The sequence below is a fragment of the Ceratosolen solmsi genome, unplaced genomic scaffold (assembly GCF_000503995.2).
Source record: "Ceratosolen solmsi marchali unplaced genomic scaffold, CerSol_1.0 scaffold6, whole genome shotgun sequence".
Lineage (NCBI taxonomy): Eukaryota > Metazoa > Arthropoda > Insecta > Hymenoptera > Agaonidae > Ceratosolen > Ceratosolen solmsi.
In genome coordinates, this window is record NW_011948414.1 from 6,406,679 (window position 1) to 6,434,441 (window position 27,763).

The following is a 27,763-nucleotide window of genomic DNA, read 5'->3' on the forward strand; positions in this document are numbered from 1 at the left end:
CGTATAATCGAAAGTCGGAAAGCAAACTATTTTCCTGACATCAAACACTTTACGACAACATCTACCGAAACAATCTCTTCATCCGCAAACAAAGGATTTCAAATAACCCATAGCTGTGCTAAATACCAAGAACATTTTCTAGTTGAATTTTCGTATTCGAGATTTGGGTTTCGTAAGAAGCAGACACAATTCGACCGAGAATCATCCGATAAGAAATTATATTAAACAAATTTGTCGGTTCTATACACAGATACGAGCGCATACCCACGCGCGCACGCACACGCGCACATACACGCACAATAATACATATTCAGCATGCGAAAAATATATAAAAAGAAATTTTTCAAGTGTTTCGATATTATAAAACCTACTTTTACTCACAAGATATGCGTGAAGAAATTGAGCACTTTTATGTCAAAGAATCTATACATATTTAAGAAATAATTGTAATAATTGTTCTTTTCCAATTGACCCGTCTATATATTTGCATTAAATAATATATAATAAAGTTCAAAATTATTCGAAAGTATGAAAAAGGAAAAAAAATGATTACATTTACAATTTTACAAGAATTTTTAATGATCAAATCAAATTTATTACAGTACAATTTCATAAATAAGCTTAAAATTTGAATTCTCTGCTTTTCACACAAGATTCGACACAAATGCAAATGCAGTTTAATAAACAAACAATCAATGCTAAGTTATTATGCGAAATTTAATTTACAAAATACATACGAGACAAACTATTCCAATTTTTCTCAAACGTATGTCAAGCTTATAGATGATTTTGTTTGTCGGCAATGCCCTCGTTAAAGCTATTTCCTCACTATATGGGCGCTTCCATTTGTGATACTTTTTGCGATTGCTTATCTACAGCTATAACCTTGGACTCGTCGTAGATGTTCCCAAAGCAATCTTTCATCCCTAGGGAGAAAGTCAATTCTATTTTAAGCACAATTCAACGTGACGGAGAAAAATAGAGCGAATTAGGAAATCACGCGTAAACCGATTGAATGGAGACTTTGTTCGTGATCATTTTTTTTTTTAAAAAAAAAAAAAAAAAAAAAAATTGACACTCTACTTTTATATGTTAAATTAAAAAAATCAAAGCTTTCCAGAGCACTTTTCACTTTTCTTCGTATCTTAATGTGAGCGATGACTAGCGTGTGATTGGTTGTATTATTTGCAAATGTTGGTCCATCATCTGTCACAATTTACATAATTATTTTCTTCAATATTTCCGTAGGTAAAGCTATTTATTAAGACAATTACAAAGTAAATAAAAATAATCGACAATATGAGACGTAAGAAAGTGATGTGTGTTGTGAAAGTAATAAAAATTATGCGAATTTAAACGAGTTGAAAGATAAGGTGAGAGAAAACAAACTTTGTAACTCAATAACTAAATAATGAATTGTAAGTTAATTTGTAAATTAAGTTATAATTCTAAAATTTGACAACAATTAAGATATGAAACATTATATGAAATATTTAATGATATTTTAATAAATATTCTGAGCATACTTTCTTTGTTGTAAAGTATTTGTTGTTAAATTGTAAAAATCGAGGTACTGAAAATCATTTATTGTTATTGCTACTAATGCATTGAGAATGTAATTGGCTTTTATATTATTTTATATAAATTAGTAGTTTAAATTACTTTTGTCCTGAATTGTAATAACTAAAGTGGCAGTTGTGATTGCTTGTCACATGAGCCGTGCACACTCTATTGTCGGCAAGCGAGCGATACTTGGAGAAATGAAAAGTAACCGCCCATAGTAAGACGACTTTGAAAACTCGTTGAAAGAGGAGAATAATGAATAAATCGATGTAACGTCGATATCAGGAAATCAATATCGAGCAATACTGTCTCGAGTATGAGCATCGAAGTGATTAATTAGCCTTAAATTATTTAAAGATCATTAAGACTTATAGGAATGGAAAATACTTCTCAATATGTGAATTTTAATAAGAATTTTATTATGATAAAATGTATTTAATGTTTTGTATTATTTACAATAAAATAGACAATAACCAAATTATCTGAGTTCGGTTAATATTGCAATATATATCACACGCGCTGCTTACATAATTTTTTTTATAGCTACATATAATATATATTACATTAACTAATTGCAATAATCTAAATCTCGTTAACATTAAATTAAGGAAATTTCTAACGTATATTATCACGCATGATGATTTTTCTAATATCTGGCTCGACTATGCATAAACGCTAAATCGACCATAATCAATATACACAGATAATAAAAATTAATTTGGTCAATGATCGAATTGCGACGATTTAAGTATCTATGCTCACTGCCACGTTCCACGAAGATTTAAGTAATCTGTAAACATGCTTTGTATAATAATAATAAAGTAACTAAAATGTCTCTCTCTCTCTCTCTCTCTCTCTCTCTCTTTCATTCTCATTCTTGCATGTAAACTGATGATAACTAACATGTATAGTTCCTTTAAGTGGTCATTATTTACTTTTAGTAGGAGCTTTATCATAAAGAATTTCTTCATATATTTCATAGATAATATTGATTTTGATTATTTTTAGTAATATATATATATATATTATACGAGATTTTTCAAAATACAAGATAAATAATATGTACTGTAATTTAAAAATATATGTAAAAAGTTAATGGTAATCAGTTAGAATAAAAATTCGACTTAACGATTGCACGAAATATCAAATGACAATAAGGTTAGAAAAAAATCGAATTATTATTATTATTAATATTATAAAATAAAAACTGCGTTCTTATCAAAAACATATTAAAATATACAATTATAGCATTGAAATATCACTTCGAAGAACAGTGGAGTATTGAGAAATGGAAAGAAATACTTGGCCAACCAACTAATATTGTACAAATGTCTATATCATTAAAAATATTATCAATATTATTAATACTTTTATTCAATAAAATGCATATAAACATTTAACTTTGAAATAAGTTCCAAAAGAAATACTATGATATTTATTAATATTAATATCTTTTTTATTTTTTATTTGTAATCATACATTCTATCAAATTATCTAATTGTAGCATGTAATGAAAATTATTAGTCTAATAACCGTTGGATAATTAGTCAATAGTTGGATAATTTTTCTAATTATTTATTATTATAAATTTAATGCATCTTAACCTTTCAATATTATAGTTAATTATTATTGTCCAGTATAATTTCATAAACTGAATAATATACTCTTTCTTATTATTATTTTTTATTAAAATTGCTTTCACAAAATGTTTATATTAATTTTCTGTTGAATAGTTTTTAAATATTATTATTTAAAACATTCAATATATCTTTTCATTATCTTCTAGTTCAATGTATATATGAAATTTTTGTTTTTTTTTTAATTTCTGACACAATTTATTGAACTTATTAATCATCTTAGATAAAGATTTATTGTTTAGGAAATATTAAAAAAAAAAAACTCACTAAACGGACGTATTTCTAAACACTAAATTGCTTAATATATTGTAATATTTTATTTTATTACATAAATATACCGACTCATTCAAAGAAATATTGATTTTTGTAATCCTCATAATGTGCATTGAATGTTACATTTACATTACAAGCAAGAATGCAAGAAAGTTTAAATAAATAAAGAATAAATTATACTGTTATTTATGACGATTGTTATTACATCTAAATAGTAATGCATGAATTTTGTTCAAATCAGAAGTAAAACCGGCCTTTTATTACTTTCTTAACTACTATAAGTTCGACGACTCAAACAGTAATTATGCAGGGTATCGATCTAATGTCATTTAATTAAATCTACTAGTGGTAATTACTGGTTTCTTTTTTTTAGTATTACTTACGTATAATATAACTGAAACTTATGATTGTTTCGTTATAAAAATAAAATATTTGACGTTTAATCTGAGTGGAATTTGAGATCCTTGTCCCTTTGTAATTAACTGGTAATCGCTCGGTGAAGCAAGATGAAAATAAGCTGAAAATGACAAATTATCTGAATTTTAGAAATAAGAGATAAATTATTCCAAAATAAATCCAAAGAATTGGAAAGAATAATGAGAACCAATACTTATGAATTGAAGTGATAAACAGAAATATATGAGATTCCGAAAACTTTCATAACATTAAATACGTTGAAATAAATCGACTATATCAACAGATAAAATTCAGTGACATTGTGGATTATTGGGTGTATATTGATATCGATATCGATTGTGCATAAAAGCGCGCAGATATTCGGCTTAATAATCTAAAAACAGTAAAAATGGATTTGATAGCAAATGCAAAATTATGGAAAATTCATCGTTGAATTGTCCATTTATCGCGAATTTACAATAGATTAAAATAGAAAAATACAGGAAGATATTAGACATAATATTTTAAATATTTTTTTATTAAGTGATGTATCAAATAACGTATTATAACGATTAAAAGCTGCTCAATGTTAATAATGGTAATAATGATTGCTTAGAGCTAATGAGCTATGGCTGAAGGGGATCGAACGTTCAGTGATGAATACTGGAAGAAAGTCACGTTTGTAATTTAGATAAAACTCTGTCTCGAATAGATAAAGAGACGAAAGATATATTGATATAAATTAACGATTAAATAGCGCTAGAATAAGAACGTAAAGTTTACAATTCGAGTAAAATTTTAATTTTGCATCTTTATCGTTGACTAATCCTATAAATAAAACATTTTATTGAAATACTTTGAAAATATCATCATTTTATAAATTTTAATTTATTTATAATTAAAGTAATAAAGTATTCTCATTATCTACAACTTAATTCGTCCAAATAAATAATCTATGAGATATTATATGTTAAACGTCGATATAATATCCAATATCAAGCCATACTAATATTACGTTGTAATGGCAGTTTAATAACATGAGAGTTTAACAAAAAATTTCTATCCATATAAAAACATAATAAGTTAGAAAGAAAAAAAAAATACAAACGTTAATCTGATCCGTGGAGAGGAACTTTAGGATAAATTATACTTAAAATCACATTCATTTGCACTCTGCTTCAAATTATATATAAATATAATTGAATAATTTCAATGATACTTTTAACCTTTTAAATGATTATCCAAACGAAATAATCAACATATTTTATACGTACAAAAATATGTAATGATGCGTCTATAAACATCAAATTAAAAGTAATTTTTAGTGACGAGATAATTGTTAGTACCTTCAATACGTATAAACATATTTTTTATTATTATATTAAAAATTTCTCCCGCTTAGAGTCTATATGTTAAGCATCGAAACTATAAAAAATAAAATGGGTTTTTCGAACTAAATCTAAATACGAGGAGGATAAAAGAGAAAAATCACGAAAGAACTTATATTTATTTTCTTAAGAAATAGATGGGGTAGAAATAGAATTGCTTGGTAGAATTGTAAGAATGTTAAAGTTAATTTAAAAATTTAAACAAGACTAATGCTAAAAGGCATCATCGTGTACACATCATCGTGTAGTAATACTGAATATCGAACTTATTTTTGGTTAGCAATTCTTAGATAAGGATAGTGAAGTAAATTTTATCCTGCATGACTGAACATCCGCAATCATTCTACACATGAACGCTCATTAGGCTGGAAAGGTTTATGTAAAAACACAAAGGGCTACTCTATATGCCAGAGTTAATAAGAAATAAATGCGCACAAATACTATAGCGAAATATAAACAATAGTTTTATTAATAGTTAAATAAATAGAATGCGGAAGATTTTAATATAGTATAAGTTAAAAATCAGATGCTAATTAGTTAACCAGCATTTTAGCATTATTTTTATGTATGATTGACCTAAAAACATAACTTGACAACTTAATAATATTCAATGAAATCGAACATTCAATTTACTTTCAACTATACATTTTTTAACCAATATCTAAGTGTAGTAAAAAAATATTTTACACAAGATAAAAATAAAGTTGATAAATTTAAAAAGAATAGTATTCTAATACTCATAAAATATTAAATAAAAAAATGTGCGTGTGTGTGTGTGTGTGTGCGCGCGCGCGCGTGTGTAAAATGATGATGTAAATTGATTAATAATAATATTATACTGCTAAATTATAGAAATAATATGTAGAAACAACTTCTAATATTATTTATAATATATTTATAGCAAGAACATCAAGAATGAAAAATTTATCCTAGAATATTATTACTATAATCATAAACATAATAAAAATAAGTATGAGAAAAATTCAACTTTCTATGAAATGAACAAATTTCTACAATTAATAAAGTACTATTTAAATTTTTACCTAATTTTCATTAAAAAATATTTGAAGTATAAATAATATATATTATTTAATATTAATATTATTTTTTATACACGCATAAATAATTTGACCACATTTCAGTTTTTAAATAAAGAGAAAATAATCAATATTTAACTCTTTAAATGAAATTCAAGATATGACATAATTAATATGGAGTTCGTAAGTTTGAATTCTGAAATTTTATGATCGTATCATATATAACAAAAACATAATATTCCTATTATACGTAGTATGAGTATCTTATACTATCGACAATGGAGTTAAGATTTTTATTCTTAGTTCCTTAAAGACGATCGATCTTTTTGAATTATAACAAATTTCCTTCAAATTCCTCCTTAAAAGAAAAGAAATAAAAGAAAAAAAAATGAATTATCGATCTAAGTATCATATTTTACAAAATATTTACTTTTCATACCTTTTAGATTCTACTTTGACGAAGAAAAACATTTACTTTTATTGCCACGAAGATTAAACGAATAATTCGCTCAAATTTACTAACCAATAAGCTCAAAATAAATAACCGTTTCACTAATAATAAATCAATATCTGTAAAGATAAAAGAGATTATTAACGTAAGCTAAAACGGTTTAAATGGACAATAAAAATTATTTTGAAATAATTACTGAATTTTTTATAACACTCTATAATTCCTGAGCAAAATTCGAAAATATAACTTTATACATTATAGATATGTTTATACATTTAAAATGATCTTTAAAAATGGATAATTTAATGTAATATAAATTTATATACTAACATTTATTTACATTTTCCTAAACATATTTAATATTCTCAAATTATTTTATATCATAAACAGTGATAATATCAAAAAATGAAATTGCAATTTAAAAGTCTAATTATTAAAAAGTCTCATAAATTTAATACGATAACTATTCCTTAATTTCTTCCTCTTTGACTAATAAATAAAAAATTTTACAATTCATTCGTTCCTTTAAAACTATCACTTAAGCTTTGAAAATATTAATTTAATATGTTACACGATTTAAAAGATCATTAAATTTACTTGAGAGTATAATATTATTTACATAATTAGAAATTATATTCTAACATTTTAAATGGCTTTTTTTTTTTAAATTTTTATTACTGAAAGTGCGTCAACATAAATTAATAAATTCTATGAAGTACTTTGATGTATGAATATATACATTACAAATTAATGCATTAGTTCAATAATGAGTCATTCATTACTCATTATGTTTGTTTTTTATTACTCATAATGATTGCTGGATTGCTGGATGCAAATTACATAAAATTAAGATATTTAAACCTATTTTTTTCTTTAATATATACAACTTACTTTTACCATAATACATAGTAAAGTAATGAATGAAATTATTGATAGTACAGAGTTTCTCATATTATGTTTATTGTATCTTAAATGAGCTGAAATTATTTGTTAAAAAAATGTATCTTTATATAAATAAAAAGGAACTAATTTAAATAAAGTGTTTCCTATTTTTTTTCTCAGATATTATGTCTCAAGTTTCAGTGAAAAATGTGTATGAAATGAAATTCTATATAATTTTGTGTATAAAAATTCTCCGCTACGTAGAAAGTTTAACTTTTACGATAATTAGCCTACTTTAAAGTAATTATATTACAAAATAAATAAAGTACTACAATTATTATTTCTATGATCATATTTTTTAATAAATATGTAATTATTTCATTCAAGTAGCCAACTCTTTGACTAAAAAGTAAATGATTTGTAAAAAAGTTTGTAAGAAAGGTAAACTTGAGAAATTAATTATTACAATACATTAGAATATAAAACTTATTAATTAAATATTTCTACATTATTTCATTAGATTTTATACAAAACGTATAATAAGCATTTCTTGAACTGGTTTAATTACAACCAAATTAATCGTAGTACATAAGATTTTTTTTTCTAAATAAAGGTTATCTAAGGGTAATTATATTTCTGATCATTACAATTCACACTATTATATAGAAACTTTCGAATTAGAAATTGCTAATTAAGAATGGACACTGTTACTGGAACTCTCGCAGATAAGAAAATATATAATAAAGAGAAAACTTAAAATAATATTTGAGATGATGAGTCATAATCAATTTTTCAACAAAATGTTTTCATCTAGACTATTTTCACAAAAATGAAAGTATTGTGATAAATAATATTATAAGAAAATACTTTATAATACTAAAATATTTTAAGCATTTAATTTTATTTAAATATATAAATGCTCTTTAAAAATATACTTATATCATATACTCGCATAAAGATCTTTTAAAGTGAATCTTGAAAATTAATAGAAAATTTATTAAAATAAAAGTTTAAATGAGAGTATAGCAACAATACTGGAATTGCTTCGTGTTTATTATATTCGTCTATAATGTATTATACTCTGATTAAATTTTTATAAAATATACGAGTATTTAATGAGTTAAAAAAAAAAAAAAAAAAAATTTTTTATTTAATTATGTGCTTTCCGATTATTAATTTTTATGAAAAATTGATGCAAATTCTCTCCGACATTTAAAAAATTGTCACTAGCATACTAAACTTATTATTATGGTCTCAAAAATAATGAAAACATTAAAAATATTCTTTTTAATTATCTAAAGACTAAGTAATTTTATCGATAAATCGTCCGTATTCTTATAAGCATATTTTTGTTTCATTCTCATTGTTATATGCCAATAAAAAAAAATAAAAATATACTTTTATATACTTTAAAAAAAAAAACATTGAAAAATTTAATATAATTACATAAACAAGTACTTCGTCCAATAAGTCAATTCAATAAGAATATGGTTTTGTAATTAATTTACTAAAACAAATTTGTTTCTCTTGTTGAGATGAGCCGAATGGAAAAATAATATCGATTAATTTAAAGTCACAATCAATTTTGCCGTTAATACTATAAATAGAAAGTAGCTACATTTTAAACGAAAAGACAAAATTTTAAATAAACTTGGAGAAGAAATAATGAATGATAAATAGAAAAGGAAAAAGGTAAAGTAAGAGAATAAGTTTGTGTTTAGTCAGTAAACAAGTAAATAAAATAAAAATAAACTCCTGTAAAGTTCTAATTATAAAATATTGTACAGAATTACACGGGGACTTAACATCAGATTAAATGAAAGTAAATGATTTAAAAAAAAAAAAAAAAAAAAAAAAAAAAAAATTAACAATAATGTTAAATTAATAAAATAATTGAAACGAGTTAAAAAATGTGCATTATTGAAAAAAATTTTCTCAATCATCATATTAAGAAGATTATTAATATTGTTCTATTTACTTTTCAATTTTTGTTTGAAACAATAGTTTAAATAAAATAATAAAAAACAACTGGATGTATAATTATTAAAACACTTATAACTGAAGAATTTGTGTCAAACTAACATTCGTGTGCTTAAACCTGTGAAATCAATAAAATGTTTCGCACTTTCATTATACACTTTCCTCATTGAGGAAAAACCAATATTAGATTTAATTGAATAACAGTTGGTTTCCTATTACACAGCGAATTACCTGAAATTTTATAATTTTCATTATATTACGTACATGGAATATATTATAAATATTATTTAATATTATATTTATTATCTAATGCATTAAATATTTGTTGTTTTTAATATTTTTAATAATTAATTAATGACCTATGGAATATAATGTAATTACATTTGTGAAGGACACGATGATATCTCCAATTGCTTAATACATTATTATTTGCATTCACTTATTGTATATATATATATAAAAAATTAATTATATGTAGGAAAATATTTTACATAAAATTCAAGGAATATCGTATATTTTATTTGCACATACGAGTAACAAATATTACGAAATGGATGTTATTTAATTAGCAGCACATTGTTAAAAAAATTTTATCCTACATTAATTTATTGTCTATATTACTTATAATCCCGAGGCATTTTATTATATTATCATCTTACAATTGACTATTAAAATCATTTCTCTTTACGAATTGTTTTTTCTTATAAAAACTTGTAAAATAATTATTATTTTAAAAGTTCAATTCTTTATAACGCAATTTATTAAAACATATTTAATTAAATTTTTGATTTTATAAAGTATATTATCCAATTTCGCAATTGGTTCTTATAAAAATATTTTTCTATTTTAGTAATTCATTTAGTTTTAATTAATTCATTCAAATTAATTAATGAAATATATACATATATTCAATATCCAATGATCCATATTTTTTATTTTTCTTCTCTTAATTAATTATTTTCTCTCTAATTAATTAGATTTTTATAATCATATATTTAATAAATTGTTGTTTTATTCCACGAACAAAAAATTCTAACAATTGCATATAGTTTAGTAAATAAAAATATGTTTATAAATTCATTTATAATTAATAAATTAATAAATATTTAAATAGGAATAATGTTAAATAATTCTTTTTTTATTAAAGTATAATTAGTCAAGATTCCAATAGATAATTAACAGATAGATAATTAATTAAGATAGTTCACACTTCTCATAAATGTGAGTAATTTTTCGTTTCTTAAGTACGAATATTTTATATAATGTTGATTATTGTATCCATTGTTGTTAATAATCTATTTCACTTAGTCAATTGATCTACTTTCGTGAGTACTAAACTGAAGCCGAAGTAATCCACTACAAACATTTACTTCACTCTACTTATACAAAATTATATTATTTTAATTTTGCATTATACATACACTACTTTAAGGTTTAATCTACTAAAAGCACTAATTATATTATTTTTCTTTTCTTTTAGAGAGAAAATAATGACTCATACAATACTTTAAGACTTAATATCTTAATAGCACTAATTATTTTATTATTTATAGTGATATATAATAGCTTGATTAACTTTAATTCGATAAAAATTTTATACAGTATTAACAATTAAATTTATTATAAATAATTTAAAAATTAATATTAGTAACTTATAAAAAGCCAAATGTACTTTAATGTATTAAAGTATTATTTAAATTTACATGAAAAATTATTTATATTACAATGACGCATTCAGTCAGATATAATAGATTAATTATATTTGTCTCTTAGTATTTGTAATTAAATTTTGTAATACTTTGTGAATATGAAAGTATTAGAGTACACAGTTATTCCTTATTTTGTATGAAGTATCGTTTGCACTATAAAGTATGTGAACATGCGTTAGATAAAACATACAGGCGTACTTGAATAAAATTAAATATTCTATCAACTTTTTTATCATTATAATAAATACATTTGTACTGATTTATCTTTATTGTATGTTTTGTATTTATTTTTCGCGTTTTATTAGTGTACGAAATATGATATTCAACAAAAGTTTATTCGAAGAGAGAATTTTTTGAAAAAACTAAACATAATGTATAAAAATTTCTTAAATAATATAAAGAAAGCAATGTCGTATATAATATTATTATTACAAATAATATGAAAAATAACTGTATAATAAAAATACTATTAATAATTTATTTTATAAGTTATTTAATAACAAATTATTATTAATTAATTAAGTATAATACCGATAGATTTGTATGAAGATGAATATTTCGTATTCGGAAAATATTTAAATTTTCTATTACTTAAATATATATTTTATAATTTTAACTGGAAAAAGAAATTAAAATAATTATATATATATATATATATATATATATATATATATATATATATCCAAAATTCCACAAGAAAATAGCAGAAATCAACGAGTAACATATATCAATAAAAGCTTCTGTCTAATAATCAAAAAATTAACTAAAAAAGAAAATAAAATAATAATTGCACAAGATGATTAAATAAAAATTAATTTTTAGATTTTTAATAATCATCTGAAATATAGGTAATGTACTACTAGGTTCATCTAATTATTATTTTAATTAAGTTTAAATAAATAATATTTACGTTCCTATAAAGTGTACAAATAAGAAAGCATAATGAACCTGTGCAGTGATGTTTAAAATAAAATTAAAAAATTAGTAATGCATTAATTTTTGAATAATTGTATAAAGTAAAATGAAATTTTGTAGTATTTAATGTAACTTAATCTTATTCAATTGTAAATTTACTACAGTAATGCCCGTTCCAAATACATGATATTTTCGTAATCTAAACTCATGAAATCTAAAAATATCACTACTTTTTAACTTCGTTTTCAGTATGATAATGGGGAAATAATGTAAAATTCCGCACGAAGCTGTTTGGATTGTGAATATTTTTAAAAAGTCAAGTATATTTAACCGGGATGAATGAGCGTCATTTCACTAGGTAACTGATGGATTGCTCGAAAGTCTTCTTTAAACGCCAGCTGGAGGAAAAATCGCTGTTCATTGTAACATTTCTTTTCTAGGGCCAAATTGCTTGTCCCAGTGTTGGCAGTTGATTAACGGACCAACACCTTATCCTATTAATTCACCAAAGGTAATTTTTATACCTGGTTCAATTAAGAGAGGCAGGTACAATACTAAAATGATCCGTATCTTTATTCATAAAATTCTATATAGATGCATAAATTATGGGAACATCGAGAATGTGTGTGTGTGTGTGTGTGTGTGTGTGCGCGTGCGTGTGCGTGCGTGTGTGTGTGTGTGTGCCTAAAAGGAACGATTGAAATTAATTTTGAACTTTTTGTCAGATCGAGAACGCCTACCTATGCATACTTATAATGAACTATTCATAATTCATAATAATAATAATAGTGGATGTAGGGATCTTTTGTAAATATCAAAAAACCTAAGTTAAGAAAAAAAAAGAGAATTTTAAAAGTAAATTGTAATATGCAGTACCGTTCCTCAAAGTTAATGTGCATGAAAATTGAATATGAATTAATATAGAGAACAAACTAATTTTTTCTAATCATTCTATTATTAATTAAATTAAAAAACTTTTTTGCAGAATAAAATCTAAAGAATTGTATAAAAAATCTTATTTGATTAATTACGGATATAATAAATATTTCATAAAATTCGTTTTTTTTAATTTTCTTATATAAGTTTTACAATTAACATTAAGTTTAACAATTAAATCATTTGATTTAATTATTTTCATATAATTGAAATTTAATATCAATGACAAAATTGTTAAACTTTAACTGAAACCTTCTTTTGAACATTTATATTTTATCTGAAAATGTTACTTATATATGATGAAAATAAAAAAATCTAAATATTATATTTAAAATGCATTTAACGTTAATATTTTCTAATTTTATTCGATAGTTTCAGAGGCTGTAACTTTGCCATTGTTCTTTTCGATTCATCAGATTCTTTATATCTGAGAATTTTTTATAAAAATTCCAATCATAATATTATACTCTCTTTTATTTACAAAGGTCACTTACAGCTAACATTCTTTTATCAAGAATATAGATGTTTTCTCAATCAATGTGACTTTGTAATTTAACGTACAAAAGTATATAAAAAGAGTTTATGGTGAAATCCCAAATTTAAACTTTTATTATAATCTAAATCTATGTAATTGAATATCAAGCAAGTGACTTTATTATAAAAAATAAAGTAAAATAAACTGTTTTTTTTTTCGGTAGAAAATATACAAAATCAGCATGACAAAAAGTACAAATCCTAGCCATATCGTATATCAAATTTGTGTAATTCATGTTAACATTTTATTTTATATTTAGCACAAACATTTCTGAATCAATTATCGTAATATGTTGTCAGTATTTATGAAAATTATACATTTACTTTTTATTAGAGTAAAGGTAATTTTCATCTCATTGAAAATAAATATTTTTAATTGTTTTTTTTTTTTTTTTTTTTTAAATCAAATTTAATTACACTTTTTATAGCGTATAACAGTAAATAATATATTATCTTTACATTTACATTTTCTCTCTAATTTATGTATTTACAATTTTTAATTAAAAATACTGCTTATACTCTAATTTAATAATATAATTTTATTAAGTCTGATAACATATATTATTTTTCATTTTATTATAATCTTGTAAAAAATTCTTAAATTACTCGTCTTTTAATAGTTCAATGATAAAAAAAAATATATATATATATATACATTTAAATCAATAAGGATTATTTCTGTGAAAGCTTATGTAAAAGTAATCCGTAACAGTTTAGAAATAAATCTGTAATCCTTCACTCCATTAATAAACTTAACAATAAAAATCAGTAGTTCAATGTTATTTTTACATAATCGAATGTAAAGATTAATATTGTCAAATACACAATTTTATTATAACATAAACACATTTTTATTCGGAAAAAATCACTTTAATTAATTAATAGTTGTTTTATGTAGTTAAATTAATCTTTCATATTTAAAAATATTTTTTTACAAAATAAAAAGATTTTATGTAGACGCATTTTTATTTCATTTTAATTTCATTACAATTACCCATATATGGGCAGTAAATCAGAAACGGACAGAGAAAATTGTGTTTTGTATTTTTTCTGACTAATTTCAATTTTGTATCGCTCAAGTGTTTTTTTTTTTTTTTATTTTTTCCGGCATGTCAAAGAAAATATACCATAATTTACCTAAAATCTTTTAATCTTTAATCTTTAAATATTTCATTGATTTGGGAAATAAAATTAGTTAAATGAAAATAATAAGATGCTTTATTAAAACTTATCCTTAAATAATAAATTATTATTATTTGCATACGTATTAATACTGCATGTATATTATATAAATGTGTTTTCGAAACTGTTAATTCCCAAAAAATTGGTAAATAAAAATAGATGCTCTACATTCATATAATACTACAAAATATTAAAGAAACTTAAAAAAAAATCTCTACGTAATTAAATTTTAAGTTGCTACATAATTTGGAATGATTAAATATGATTATTAAATATTATAACTATTAATTGCTGTCGTGAAAAACTGAAAGTTTTTGTTGTAGATTGATTAAAGGATTCATTAACGTTGCTTTTCGTGATGTTTGCTAACATTTAGAGCTAAATTATCCAAATGAGAGAAGATTTCAGAGTTAGATTTATACTTATATAAAACATTCTCATACTCGATTATTTATTCATAAAAATAATATATGTAAGAAAAATTCATCTATTGTTCATACAAAAATCAATAAAATTTGTTTAAATAAACTAATGAAATCCTTACATGTGCACTTTTTATTCAAAATTTACAGCTGCAATGTTACTTCAATTTACAAAAACAATATCGTCAAATATATATATATATAGTATAGTATGGTATATTACAGTATGGTATATTATAGTATAGTATGGTATACCACAGTATATTATAGTATGGTATAGTATATTTTATACCAAACAAATTTTAACTTCAATATTAATTTGCCCTTTTATTCAGTTTTACGAAACCATTGAAACTATACCCTATTAGCTTTACTTTTCAGAATTATCAAAATATACAAAATCTCTCTTTAGATATAAACTTCTTACTTATTATTATGACATATAATAAATTTATAATATAATATTAATATAATATTATTGTTAAGCTAATAATTTTACCTAAAGAATATGCTTTAAAAACAATTAATGTTTTCGAATATTTCGTGAATAAAAAGACATTTGAGGCCTATAAAAATATACATTTCGTAATATAAAAGAAGAATCGGAAAGTACAATTTTTATGAAAAATAATTTTTGCTTTTATAAAATAAAATAAAATTGTTGCATCTATTATATAATTTCATGTTTCTATTTCGTTCACAATTTTGCATAATCTATTTTATATAATCAACATTACATAAAAAATTTATTGTTAAGTTTAATTTAAAATTAATTAATAATTGTATAAGTATTTTATAAAATATGTAAATGAAATTTATTTAATGCTAGGCTGACTATTATAAAAGAATTTTCACTTGCGTGCATTTTAAAAGTCCAAATAATAAATCCCAGATTAAGATCGCTTAATAATTAACAAATTGGAAATTAATTTGAAACATCGTCAGAAATTTATGATTATTATGAAATCGATACAGATAACAATAATAATATGAAATAACCTATTTACATCGCTTTTTTATATTCATAGCCATTTGAAGTCGAAACATATAATCTTGTTCTAACTGGCCTTTTCCAATATTTCTCGTAACTTCTATAGAACTCACATGCCAATCCTCAAAGCACACATTTTCTCATATTTTTATGGGCTTCGCTTGTACGATCAATTTGCACTTTAAAGCGATGAATTGTATTCATGTTATTTTTTATGATGAATGACAACATGTCGTATGTCACTTGTAATGTGAAATACGCGCCATCAAATGCGTGTGCATATGTATATGTCTCGTCGGCATATGTGATATTAATAAAAGATTTTTGTTGTTTTATATTGATAAGAGATTTTGATTTTTAATGAGATATCCCTCGATACAATTACGATACGGAAGAATTGGAAGGAGGAACGATATCAAAATATTCTTTAAGTTATTGGAAAAAAATATTACAAAAATTAAATATTAAATTTTTATTATGAAGGACATAAAGTTACTTAATTTTGGTATTCCTCAAATTTATATTTTAATTGACATATATCAAGTATATAACAAACCTTTATAGGTATAAAGAGGTTTTCATTTTTAAATATAACATTATTGTAAGGTTTTTGTTAAAAATTGACTTATATATTTTTTTTATAATTATTTAAAATTTACTTTCTGAATTCTACTTCATTACAATTTGTTTTATTTGTTTTTTTTTATAATACCCATTGAGTTGTTTTCAATTTTATTATTTGATTATACTGAAGAAATTTTAGAAAAAGTATTGTAATTATCAGATATATTGCAAATATATCTTATTATATCTACATAGTTAAATCTACAAATATTTTCCACTGAAATCTTGTATAATTTATACTTTTAATGGAAAAAATATAACGTAGCTAAATAAAATGATTCTTGAGCTATATAAAATTGTTATAATTATAATTATATATATATATATATATATATATATAAATGGATAAGTTTTTATTTATTAGAAAAAATACTAAAAAAAAAAAAATAGAAACTTTCTGTTGAAAATAATAATGATAATCATCAAAACAGTTCGCAAGGAATCTTTTATGTTTTATTACTTTTTATTTTTAAATAGTTGAAGATGCTAGTTTCATTATATAATATTATTTATTTTCATGAAATTATTATTAAAAATTAAATTTATTTAAATTAAAATTTATTTAAATTAATAGCCGATGAATGTAACCATCGTCTATTTGACGTTTTAAAAGCCGTTTAAATCGATTTTGAACACGCCATCAATATTTATACGTGATAAATTTGAATGAAACGAACATTTTTAAAAATATCGTCCGAAAAGCATAAGATAATAGGAATAAGAATAATTTTATGAGTGTATTCAGTATATACAATATAAATACTAATAATATACGTCACCATGTAAGCTTTCCTTTAACACTGAAAATATATAACCACCGACATAAAAAATCTTATAATTGTATAAAGATGTATAATTAATTATACTATTTTTGTATTATTTTGATAGAAAAATTTTGTGGCAAAATCATCAGTAAAACATCAGAATTCATTTTTCCTACTATATTAATTTTTATTAAATAATTATTATTAGTGAACTGACTTAAATTGATGAAATCGTTTTTCATTTATTTTCAATTTATTTATATTATATGTATAAGATATAAATAGAATGTAAGAAAATTGAAATTATTTACAAGGATTAAACAATTACAAATACATAATATATTATTTGAAACTAAAATAGAAAATTAATGATCAATGAAATTATCGAATCTGCATATAAAATTAGGATTTTTTATTTCCCTTAATTGATATGTAAAGCTACAAATATAATTATATCGATTATATAATATAAAATAATATTAGTGATAATATAATAATAATCAAAATATATGATATAATAAATAAAATAATGAATAATAATATTTAGTAAATTTTTTTATTTTAAGAAGTAATAAAACTTGCTATTGTTTTTTATTTTTAATTAAATTTTATTGTTATATTAAGTAATTATCGATCACTCATTTAATTTTCATAATGTTTGTAAGAAATATTAAATAAATCAGACAGTATGAATGTGTAAACGTTATTACGTAAAATTTTTTATCTATTTTTATAAAAATTAATAGTAAGATAGAAAAAAGCATCCTATTCACAGATATGAAAATATCATTAAATAATAAATTATTAACATGATTCAAATAAAATATAAAAATAAAATTTTACTTAGCATAAAAACATTACAATATCAATTATAATTTATACATTTTGGTAATAATATTATTGATATTTTAATTAGAGAAATTTTATGAAACAATATATATATATATATATATATATATATATATATATATATATATATATACAATTTATTCGTATGGTGTTACAATTAATTTCAAATAAAAGTAGCTCAATTGACTAGACATGTATTTATGTTAAGTGTACAATAAATTGTCATGAATTTTCTCGAACAATTCATTTTCATAGGTATACAAACTTTTTTCTTTTCAACCAATCACAAATTTGATACCATTAAATTAAACATAATTAATAACCTTTGTGCGTTATTCATGAAATATACATGTGCTTTTATACAAAATTAGTATAAATGAAAGTCCAATTGTAACATGAAATACTGCTAATTGTCAATTTGAAATGTTAACTTAATTTAAAAAGTCTTATGAATCGTAAGAAAATTTTATAAAAATTACTTCAAATCAGTGACATTTTGTAAAATTAATATTCTATTGTAATTTGTGAAAGTTATATTAAATAATTAATTCTCCTATTCAATTAATACAAGTAGCCCATGAATACTACTAGTGAGACTAAAAATTTAATCGAATATTAAAATTAATAAAGGGTAAAAGTTTTAATGTTTCAAATTTCTAAGTACTTATAAGACTTAAATTACTTTGTTAACTAGATTATAATCGCAATTACATCTAAATATTCTCTTAAATAATAGGAAAAGCATGATTGGCAAATCATATTAATGTAAGTTATAAACGAATATTTAAACTCTGGTTTAATAAAGTAATCAGAAATTCCAAATATTATAAAATAATTAACAAATGAAAAGTGTATTTTAATGTTTTTTTTGTTGTTTTTTTTTTGGGAATCTGCATTATAAATATGCAAATAAATAAATAAATATAAAAGTTTTAAGTGAATAAAAATAAGTAATTCGTGATGTATCGGATAGAAATATTTCTTTTCATAAGTCCCTTAAATCTTTTAAATATTTGTATCCTATGATAGCATTCCACATTTTAATATTTATCAATTAAAATATTATATACATTTAAGATCGTAGAGTTTTTTTTCTAATTCAATTACACAAATAATTATAAATTTAGCAACGATTATCTAAAAATCTCGAGTAAATTAATCTATGCAATTTTATATACTAACCTTTATTTTTATTTATTGTTATTTAACCACATGTTTGTTTAAATGAAATTCTAGCATAACATCCTACACTGATCGAATAATTCTGTAAAGAATAATTCTCAAAATATCATATTATACCGAATTCTGGAAAAAATAACTACAATAATAGAACTTTTGAAGAGATGTTTATAATGTTAATTTGTAAAACTTTTATATTATCGAAATATGTTAATTTTGAAGAAAATGATATAAAATAAACAAATATTTAAACTAGTTGATCCTACTCTTATAAATTATTGAGGATTTTATTATACATAATATAAAACATAACTAATGTGATAATATATCATAATGAAATTATATTTATTGAAATTAACTAAAGTTAAACATATAATTAGAGTTATACAAAATAGAAAAACTATGGACTAATTATTGAAAATTTTGAATTATTAAAACAGAAATGAGAGTAGAGTAGAGCCCGTAATTTTAAAATGAGAATTGAAAAACAACTTTTTTAATTTAAAAATATTTTCAGTGTCAATTAACTAATTACGATTAGCTAAAAAAAAAAAAAAAAAAAAAAAAAAAAAAATATATCTATATGTCCATACAGATGTTGAAATTTCATAAACTTCTTTATCGATACTTTTGATTCTATTTCAAATAGCATTTCAACTATTTCAAAAACATCTGCATGTTAGTTCGGCAAATAAATTACTTCATAAAATTGACTTGAAAGAATTTTGAAGTTTTAGATTATTATAAATATCTGCTTAATAATTCTTCCCTTTTATCGGCCATCTAAAACTTACACATGTATCGATTGGACTGAATTCACCAAATTTCACAATATGTTCTTGAATATTTAAGCTCTTTAATGAAATAGTTTAAATGTATACATTTAGCTGGTAAATCACATCACCTCCCTATAAGAGAATCAAATATATTTCAATATTCAACGAATAAAGAAAATTGATTAAAATTAATAAATGTGTGAAAATTCTTTCTGAATGCCCATCGATCGTACGATAATTAATAATCGATGGAATAACTATAATAATAAAGCTCATTCATTAATAATTGTAAAGAAGATTAGAACGTGTAATTTGAATAGGTCAGTTGAAAAGGTACGATTGACAATGAAGGAATTTAATGTGCGCACGTGTGCATTTGATGAAAATTGCGTACATATCAACACTTCAATATAATAATAAGGAAAGTGTAATTTTGCATTGAATAGAAGCACAGCTCTAAAGCTCTAAGCGATGTTTAATAATCTGCTGAATGTGCTATTCGAGCAAACATAGATATTGTAATTTCAGCAGAAAAGCAGCGGGAATAATGGAATGATATTTAAATTCAACCCAAAATAAATATTTCAGCAACGTGTGTCTTATATTTTCACAGCCAAAAGACCACCTGTGGAGGAAACAGCGAGCTTCTTACAGGCACTACTTGCCAGCCACGGGCCTAATTATCTTGAAAAACTATTTGGCAGTAAGGCGAGAGATGCTCTTGCTCCACTCGGAGGAGTAAATAAGGTCGCAATAGCCCTATCTGGTAAGCTTTCAATGTTTTTATTTATTTTTCTCTCCCCTTGTCTACCCATACATTTATCTAATGTTTTATCTGTCCGTCAGTGTCCCTATTTTTTCTATTTTAAGTCATTAACAGAACTCCGTTTATCGTGAATGATATTGAATTTGCATTTCTTTGAAAAAAATCTCTCTGCTATCCCTCTATATCTCTCGGTCTCTCATAGTCTTTATGAGAGAAAATCAAGAGAGCAACGTGAAACATTTATTTTGTTAACATATTTAAATTCCTCGTTCTTTTATGGGCAAATAATTTTTTTATTCTTTGCTTTTCTTATATAGGTCTCTCTTATGTATTATAATTGTTGTTGTTGTTGTTGTTGTTGTTGTTGTTGTTGTTGTTGTTGTTGTTGTTGTTGTTGTTGTTGTTGTTGTTGTTGTTGTTGTTGTTGTTGTTGTTGTTGTTGTTGTTGTTGTTGTTGTTGTTGTTGTTGTTGTTGTTGTTGTTGTTGTTGTTGTTGTTGTTGTTGTTGTTGTTGTTGTTGTTGTTGTTGTTGTTGTTGTTGTTGTTGTTGTTGTTTTACGATAATTATGAATATTCGTATAATTACGAACTTTTCGCATTTATATATTATTTATATTTCACTAATTGTATAAATTATAATCAACATTTTAATTATTTTTTTTATCTTCTCTTTTTATTTGTCAATAATATTTATATATGCAGTATTATATAACGATTGAATAAATTTACATACCTATTTATTAATCTATTTTAATCAATTTATTAAGTAAATCGTACCACTTAATTGTATATATTTTAGCTTTTTAATTTAAAAGAAAAAAAAAACACCGTCGAAATAAAAATAATAATTTTAATTAGATTTTAACATTTAACGTGCTTATAAATTATTTTAAATATTATATTATTCATTCAATATCTTAATATTATTATACAATTTATATTATACAACAATATTATACAACAATTTCTAAACTTGTATTCAATATTTATTGTACTCACATGTGTCTAACATATTTATTGAATATAATTTTTTAATTTAAAATTAATGGTTTTTCATGCACGATTCTAATTAGTTATCACATTTTCTTATGTAACTAATGTAATGAGAAACTCATTCTTAATTTGTATATACATTAATAAATTCGATGTAGCTTTGGAATTATAAAATCGTTTGATCAACGTTTGATAAATATTTAATGCGCACTTCTTTTGTCGCAGATTGTGACCATTGTGCGACCATAGTATCGTCCAATTTACATTAAACAAACAATACAATAAATTTTCTGAATAATCATATTCTATGCCAGAAATAAGTTGATGATGAAAACACAAATCTATAGACAATAAATACTGTTTTAAACCCAATGGATCAATGCTCTTATTTTAAAATACATGAATTATCAATTATGATGATATATGCAATTTATTTATAAATTTTCATTTCTACACTTTTTCCATCATTAGAAGGAATAATATAGTGCTTATTCAAATTAATGAAGGTTATATTAAAGATTAACAACTCTTTATTATCAATATTATATACATATACTTAATTATTCCATAAGTAATCGAATATCTAATTGAATTTAAAACAAATACAAAATCAAATATAAAAAAGATTTTCATTTAAATATTTTTCACTTAAATATATTATAAAGTTCTTATAAGTAATTAATTACTGAATTAATTATCAAGTAAACATACGAAAATATGAAAAAGTTTTTTTTTCTTACACATCTATTGAACTCTCAAGTTCTGCCACATTATATGGTTATTAATTTTTCACTCGAAGCACGAAAAATGTAGAAATTCCTTATATCGATGCAATCGCCCTATAAAGTTAAAAAATAAATAATTCGCATATCTTATAAGCTTTTAGGCTCAAACCAAACAACCAACGCTACATTTTCATTTTTTGTGTTCTTGTTCAAGAGTCGCAGACAATCGACGACTTTGGAGCGGCTTTGCACCTGATGCGCTCGGACCTAGAACATCTGCGTTCGGTTTTCATGGCAGTGGAGAATGGTGACATCGGCTTACTAAAGTCTCTTGGCATCAAAGACTCCGAGCTGGGCGACGTTAAGTTCTTTCTCGAGAAGCTCGTCGACACTGGCTTTCTCGATTAATGTGTTCGAAGCACAACTGTGCGGTCGACACATCGGTTGTTCTTACAAAATAAGTCCAATACACCGATATACCAACTTAGCACAAAGAACCTGACGTCAGCTCTATCCTTCCAAGTTTTTTTACCAAAGCCATCATCTATTCATGCAGTGCGATTCATCTCGGAATAAATAAAAATGTGCACTTGGAAAGAATGAAAAAAAAAACAAAAAAAAAAACAAAAAAAAAATGAAAAACTTAAATTGAACTTGTGAAGAATCGAGTCGAAGTTAAGCATTTTTTTACGATTCAAATTATTCGCAATTCTTTTTACGTAAATGAAATGGTCAAGCAATCCCATGTGTTTTACTGACAATTACATAAATGAAAGTAAAATGATGACATTACAGGTGATGTGAAAATGAAAGTGAAAAATTTAATCGATTTTAGAAGCTAATAACCAATTATTTCGTATTGATTATGCATTGGTTAACGAAAGCTACAGTTAAAAGAAAAATCACAAAATTAACTTTAACGACATTCACCCTGTAATACATACCGAGAAGAAAATTTCCGAGCGTACGCATATAAACATTAAAACATAACAGCTTCTTAAGAAATAAAGCAAATTAAAAGAAAGAACAAACGTATAAGTACATTTAGCCAAGATTAAATTGAAAGTTGAAAGTTAAAAGTTAATTTTAATAATGAAGATTGCCTACTGCGTTAATGAAACATTAAATTGAAGAATAAGTATATATTAGCGATAATAATCGCTATATATTATTCTATATAAACTATTTTGCGTCTAACGAATATACCAAAAACAAAAACAAAAACAAAAAAAGTAAGAAAACCATATTTTCTTCATTTTAATAAATGCAAATAAAACGTCTATCCCGATAAAAATGAAAGTAGAAACGATGTGATGATTAAGTATCACAAGTACTGTGAAGCTGCAGTACTATCAATCCGCATGTCCGCAAGTACAATCTCGATAATGTTGATAGCAATTGAGGCAATTTCGATTTCAGCCTCTCTTTCATAAAATAATTAAACTCATTCTTGTTAAATTCTAACATTATATAAGCAGTAACTAGAATTTAGCCTGTGATTGCAGTTTTTGTGTAATTCATTGTTATAGATTCAAACAGAATCTACGACAATATGATCATTAAGTAAGAATTAATTGGAGAATTTGCAGGACCGAGTATTCGAAGCCTTCCTTTTTAACTTCTTTTCGTAATCACAAGATTTCACGCGGTAATGCCACAAAAAGGAGACTTTGAACTCTACCATTTCGCATTCTCAAACAATTTTCAAATAAAGAATAAAAAACAGAATAAGTTTCGCGTAACTTATTGATGTTATCTTTATCGAAGAACATACGTGAGATGATATAACATGAACAAAATATGAACAGAATATAATGATGACAAACATAGGCAAAGCTATACGATATTTTCGTAGGCATAGTGACACTAAATACGCGGAGGGTAAGAGAACACTCCATAAAAACAAAACCAAAAACAACAAAAAAAAAAAAAAAAAAAAAAAACAACAACAACAATAACAACAACGACGAGAAATATCAAGAAAGCCATAATACACAAAATATATACATACTATAAGAATATATTATGAAATCTACTGCGACGGTATAAAACATATCACGGCGCTAAGAGTCGAGGGAGCGATGGTAATGAGATACCGAATACGTCAGGGAAATGTTATTATCATCAGCGCGAGGTAGGAAAATTAAATAAAAGAAATGAAGGAAAGTGAATAATAAAAACCTATAAGGCCACGATTCAAGAGCTGTCGTTTTAATTATTAATCATCGATCCTCATCAATAAACATTTTATTTACGATTATTAGTTTTTTTACTCCGTGCTAAATCGGATTAAAAATTTTAAGTCTATGACAAAAGTGACTTTAAACATTTAGATAATAAATAATAAAAATATTTGTACACGTGTCTGTGCACGTTGACATATACGTGTATATATATATATATATATATATATATATATATATATACACACACTTCCATACACTTATACATACTTCTTATACACACACACACTTCCACCCACATCCACCCACATCCACCCACACCCACCCACCCACACACACACGCACACAAAAGCACATATGCATATCATAGAAAAAAATTTTTAAAAACATTTAGAAAATAGATGTAGATATATAAGTAAAAAAACTTTAAAGAAGGAAAAATAAAACAAATATGAATTATAACGACGGTTGTTTCGTGAACTCTGTAATATTTGCATATTAAATGCATTTACATCAGGTAAAATAAAGAAGAACAAACAAAATAAGAAATGAAAGTAAACGTATCATATAAAGGAAGTAAGTAAAAAGAACTGAAAAAGGAAACGTTCTTATTAATTTTTTTTTTTTTTAATTAATAATGGATTCAATATTTTCAACTATATTTTAATCCCTACTTTCTTTAACAAATATTTATCTTTTCTCTTTTGCTTTATACATACTCGTAATGTTTGATCAATCTTTACTTTAAGCTTAATGTTAATGATATAATTTTTTCAACATATCAAAGCTTAAAACATTTGCTGAGATTTTTTGTAATATTTTTCATCATGGAATGTTCATAATACAATGCTATTTTTAATTTCCTGTTACGAATAAAGAACTGTTATTTTTTTTTTTTTTTTTTTTTTTTTTTCGGGAAAAAAAAAAATTAATAAATATGAATTAATATAATAAATTGTATGATTTAATTTTAATTTGTCTTTAAAGTACAAAATTTTTCAATAGACTCGACAATAACTCATTTCCGTAAACTTCATTATCATATCTAAATTTGTTAAATATACATATTATAGATTTCAGCAATTAAAATGTAAAGTTTAAAATGAAAAGAAATGAACTTTGGTTAATCTGTGTTTAATTTACTTTTAATTCAGCAATTTAGTTTCTTTCATTCAATTAATAAGTTAATTCTAATAAAAAGTAAAAATCAGATTTTCCTTTAATAGAATTTAAAATTAAATAATCTGTCGACAATCACCGAAACCTAAAATTCCTTTACAGCTTTATTATCGCTGAACCGGACAATCCTTCCTGCTCTTCCTGATGTAATAGTCAAATTATTAAAATAATATATACCTTAACTATATGTTATAGCTAATTCAAAATATTCATGCTTATTTAATTTTGAAATATTTTTATTCTGCATAGACAGTCTACATAAACTGCTGTTCACGATGCATTAATTGATATAAACTTAAATTTATGAATTTAATCAAATTATAACCAGATCGATGTATTACTCTGAAAACTTTTATTAGAATTTGTTAAGAAATTTTAGAAAGCGATTTTCTCATATTTTTCAAAATATTGACTTCAATCAATATTTAATATTAAAGTTAAATTTATTAATAAATATCCTAAACTAGCATGAAATTAATAAAAAAAAAAAAAAAAAAATTAAATTCAAGTAAGGATCTTATAAAAATAGATCGTTATACTATTATTGCTTAATATTAATTTAACGTAAGATATAAAAATTAAAGTTAAGCTAAGTATACGTACATTTACAATTACTTTGATAATTCAATACAAATTTAATTCAACAGATTTCTGTTTATTAAAAAAGTCAATATTCTACATTAATTCACAATTATTTATACACTTCCTCGTAATAATTTACTCGATAAAAGCAAGGAATGTTAATTTTCTTTAAATTTTATAAACAAATTAATATTTGTTAAATAAAAATGAAAAGCAATCACAACACCCAATACTCGTCCATGAAAACGCAGACATTGCGATAACCTTAAGACGAGAAATATAAATGAAAGTCGATAAAAATAACTAATCCAACCACGAAGACATATCATATAGTATACTATAAAATGAATTTTAAAATGAAATATCACTTACAATTTGATTAAGGTGAAAACATGGAAACATGTACCTATAATAACATAAACATGAATTTCTATAGCGATCCAGTAGAATAGAAAAAAAATTTTTTTTTTTTATTTACATGTGTTATTTACATTTATTAATATAATAGAAGGGAAAATGCAAATGTTCTTTCTGTCCAGTACTGATGAGAATGAATCTATATTAGTAAGGAATAATAAATATGATATAAAGAATAAATAATTATATACGAAAAAACTTTATTGCAATTGCACTGAAAATATTATAATAATACGTAAAGTTGATTAAAAATATATACAGTTAATTAAAAACAAACAAACATATCAATACAGAATAAGTACTGATTATATATTATTATATATTATATATTATATATTATACAAGTAAACTTGCTATATAACAAATTATATACATATACAAATCTAAAAAGATATTCGCGCGCGCGCGCGCACACACACACACACACACA

General features: G+C 23.4%; 1 protein-coding gene across 1 annotated transcript in view; it reads left to right on the top strand.

The window, feature by feature from the left end:
- Positions 1 to 24,077, top strand: part of LOC105367899 (prohormone-4) — a 69,592-nt gene extending 45,515 nt beyond the window's left edge. Inside the window, exons 3-4 of the mRNA XM_011506746.1 lie at positions 21,102 to 21,254; positions 23,187 to 24,077. Of these exons, the coding sequence (XP_011505048.1) occupies positions 21,102 to 21,254; positions 23,187 to 23,380 (347 nt within the window). The 3' untranslated portion in view covers positions 23,381 to 24,077. The remainder of the gene's footprint in view (positions 1 to 21,101; positions 21,255 to 23,186) is intronic.
- The last annotated feature ends 3,686 nt before the right edge of the window (positions 24,078 to 27,763 follow it).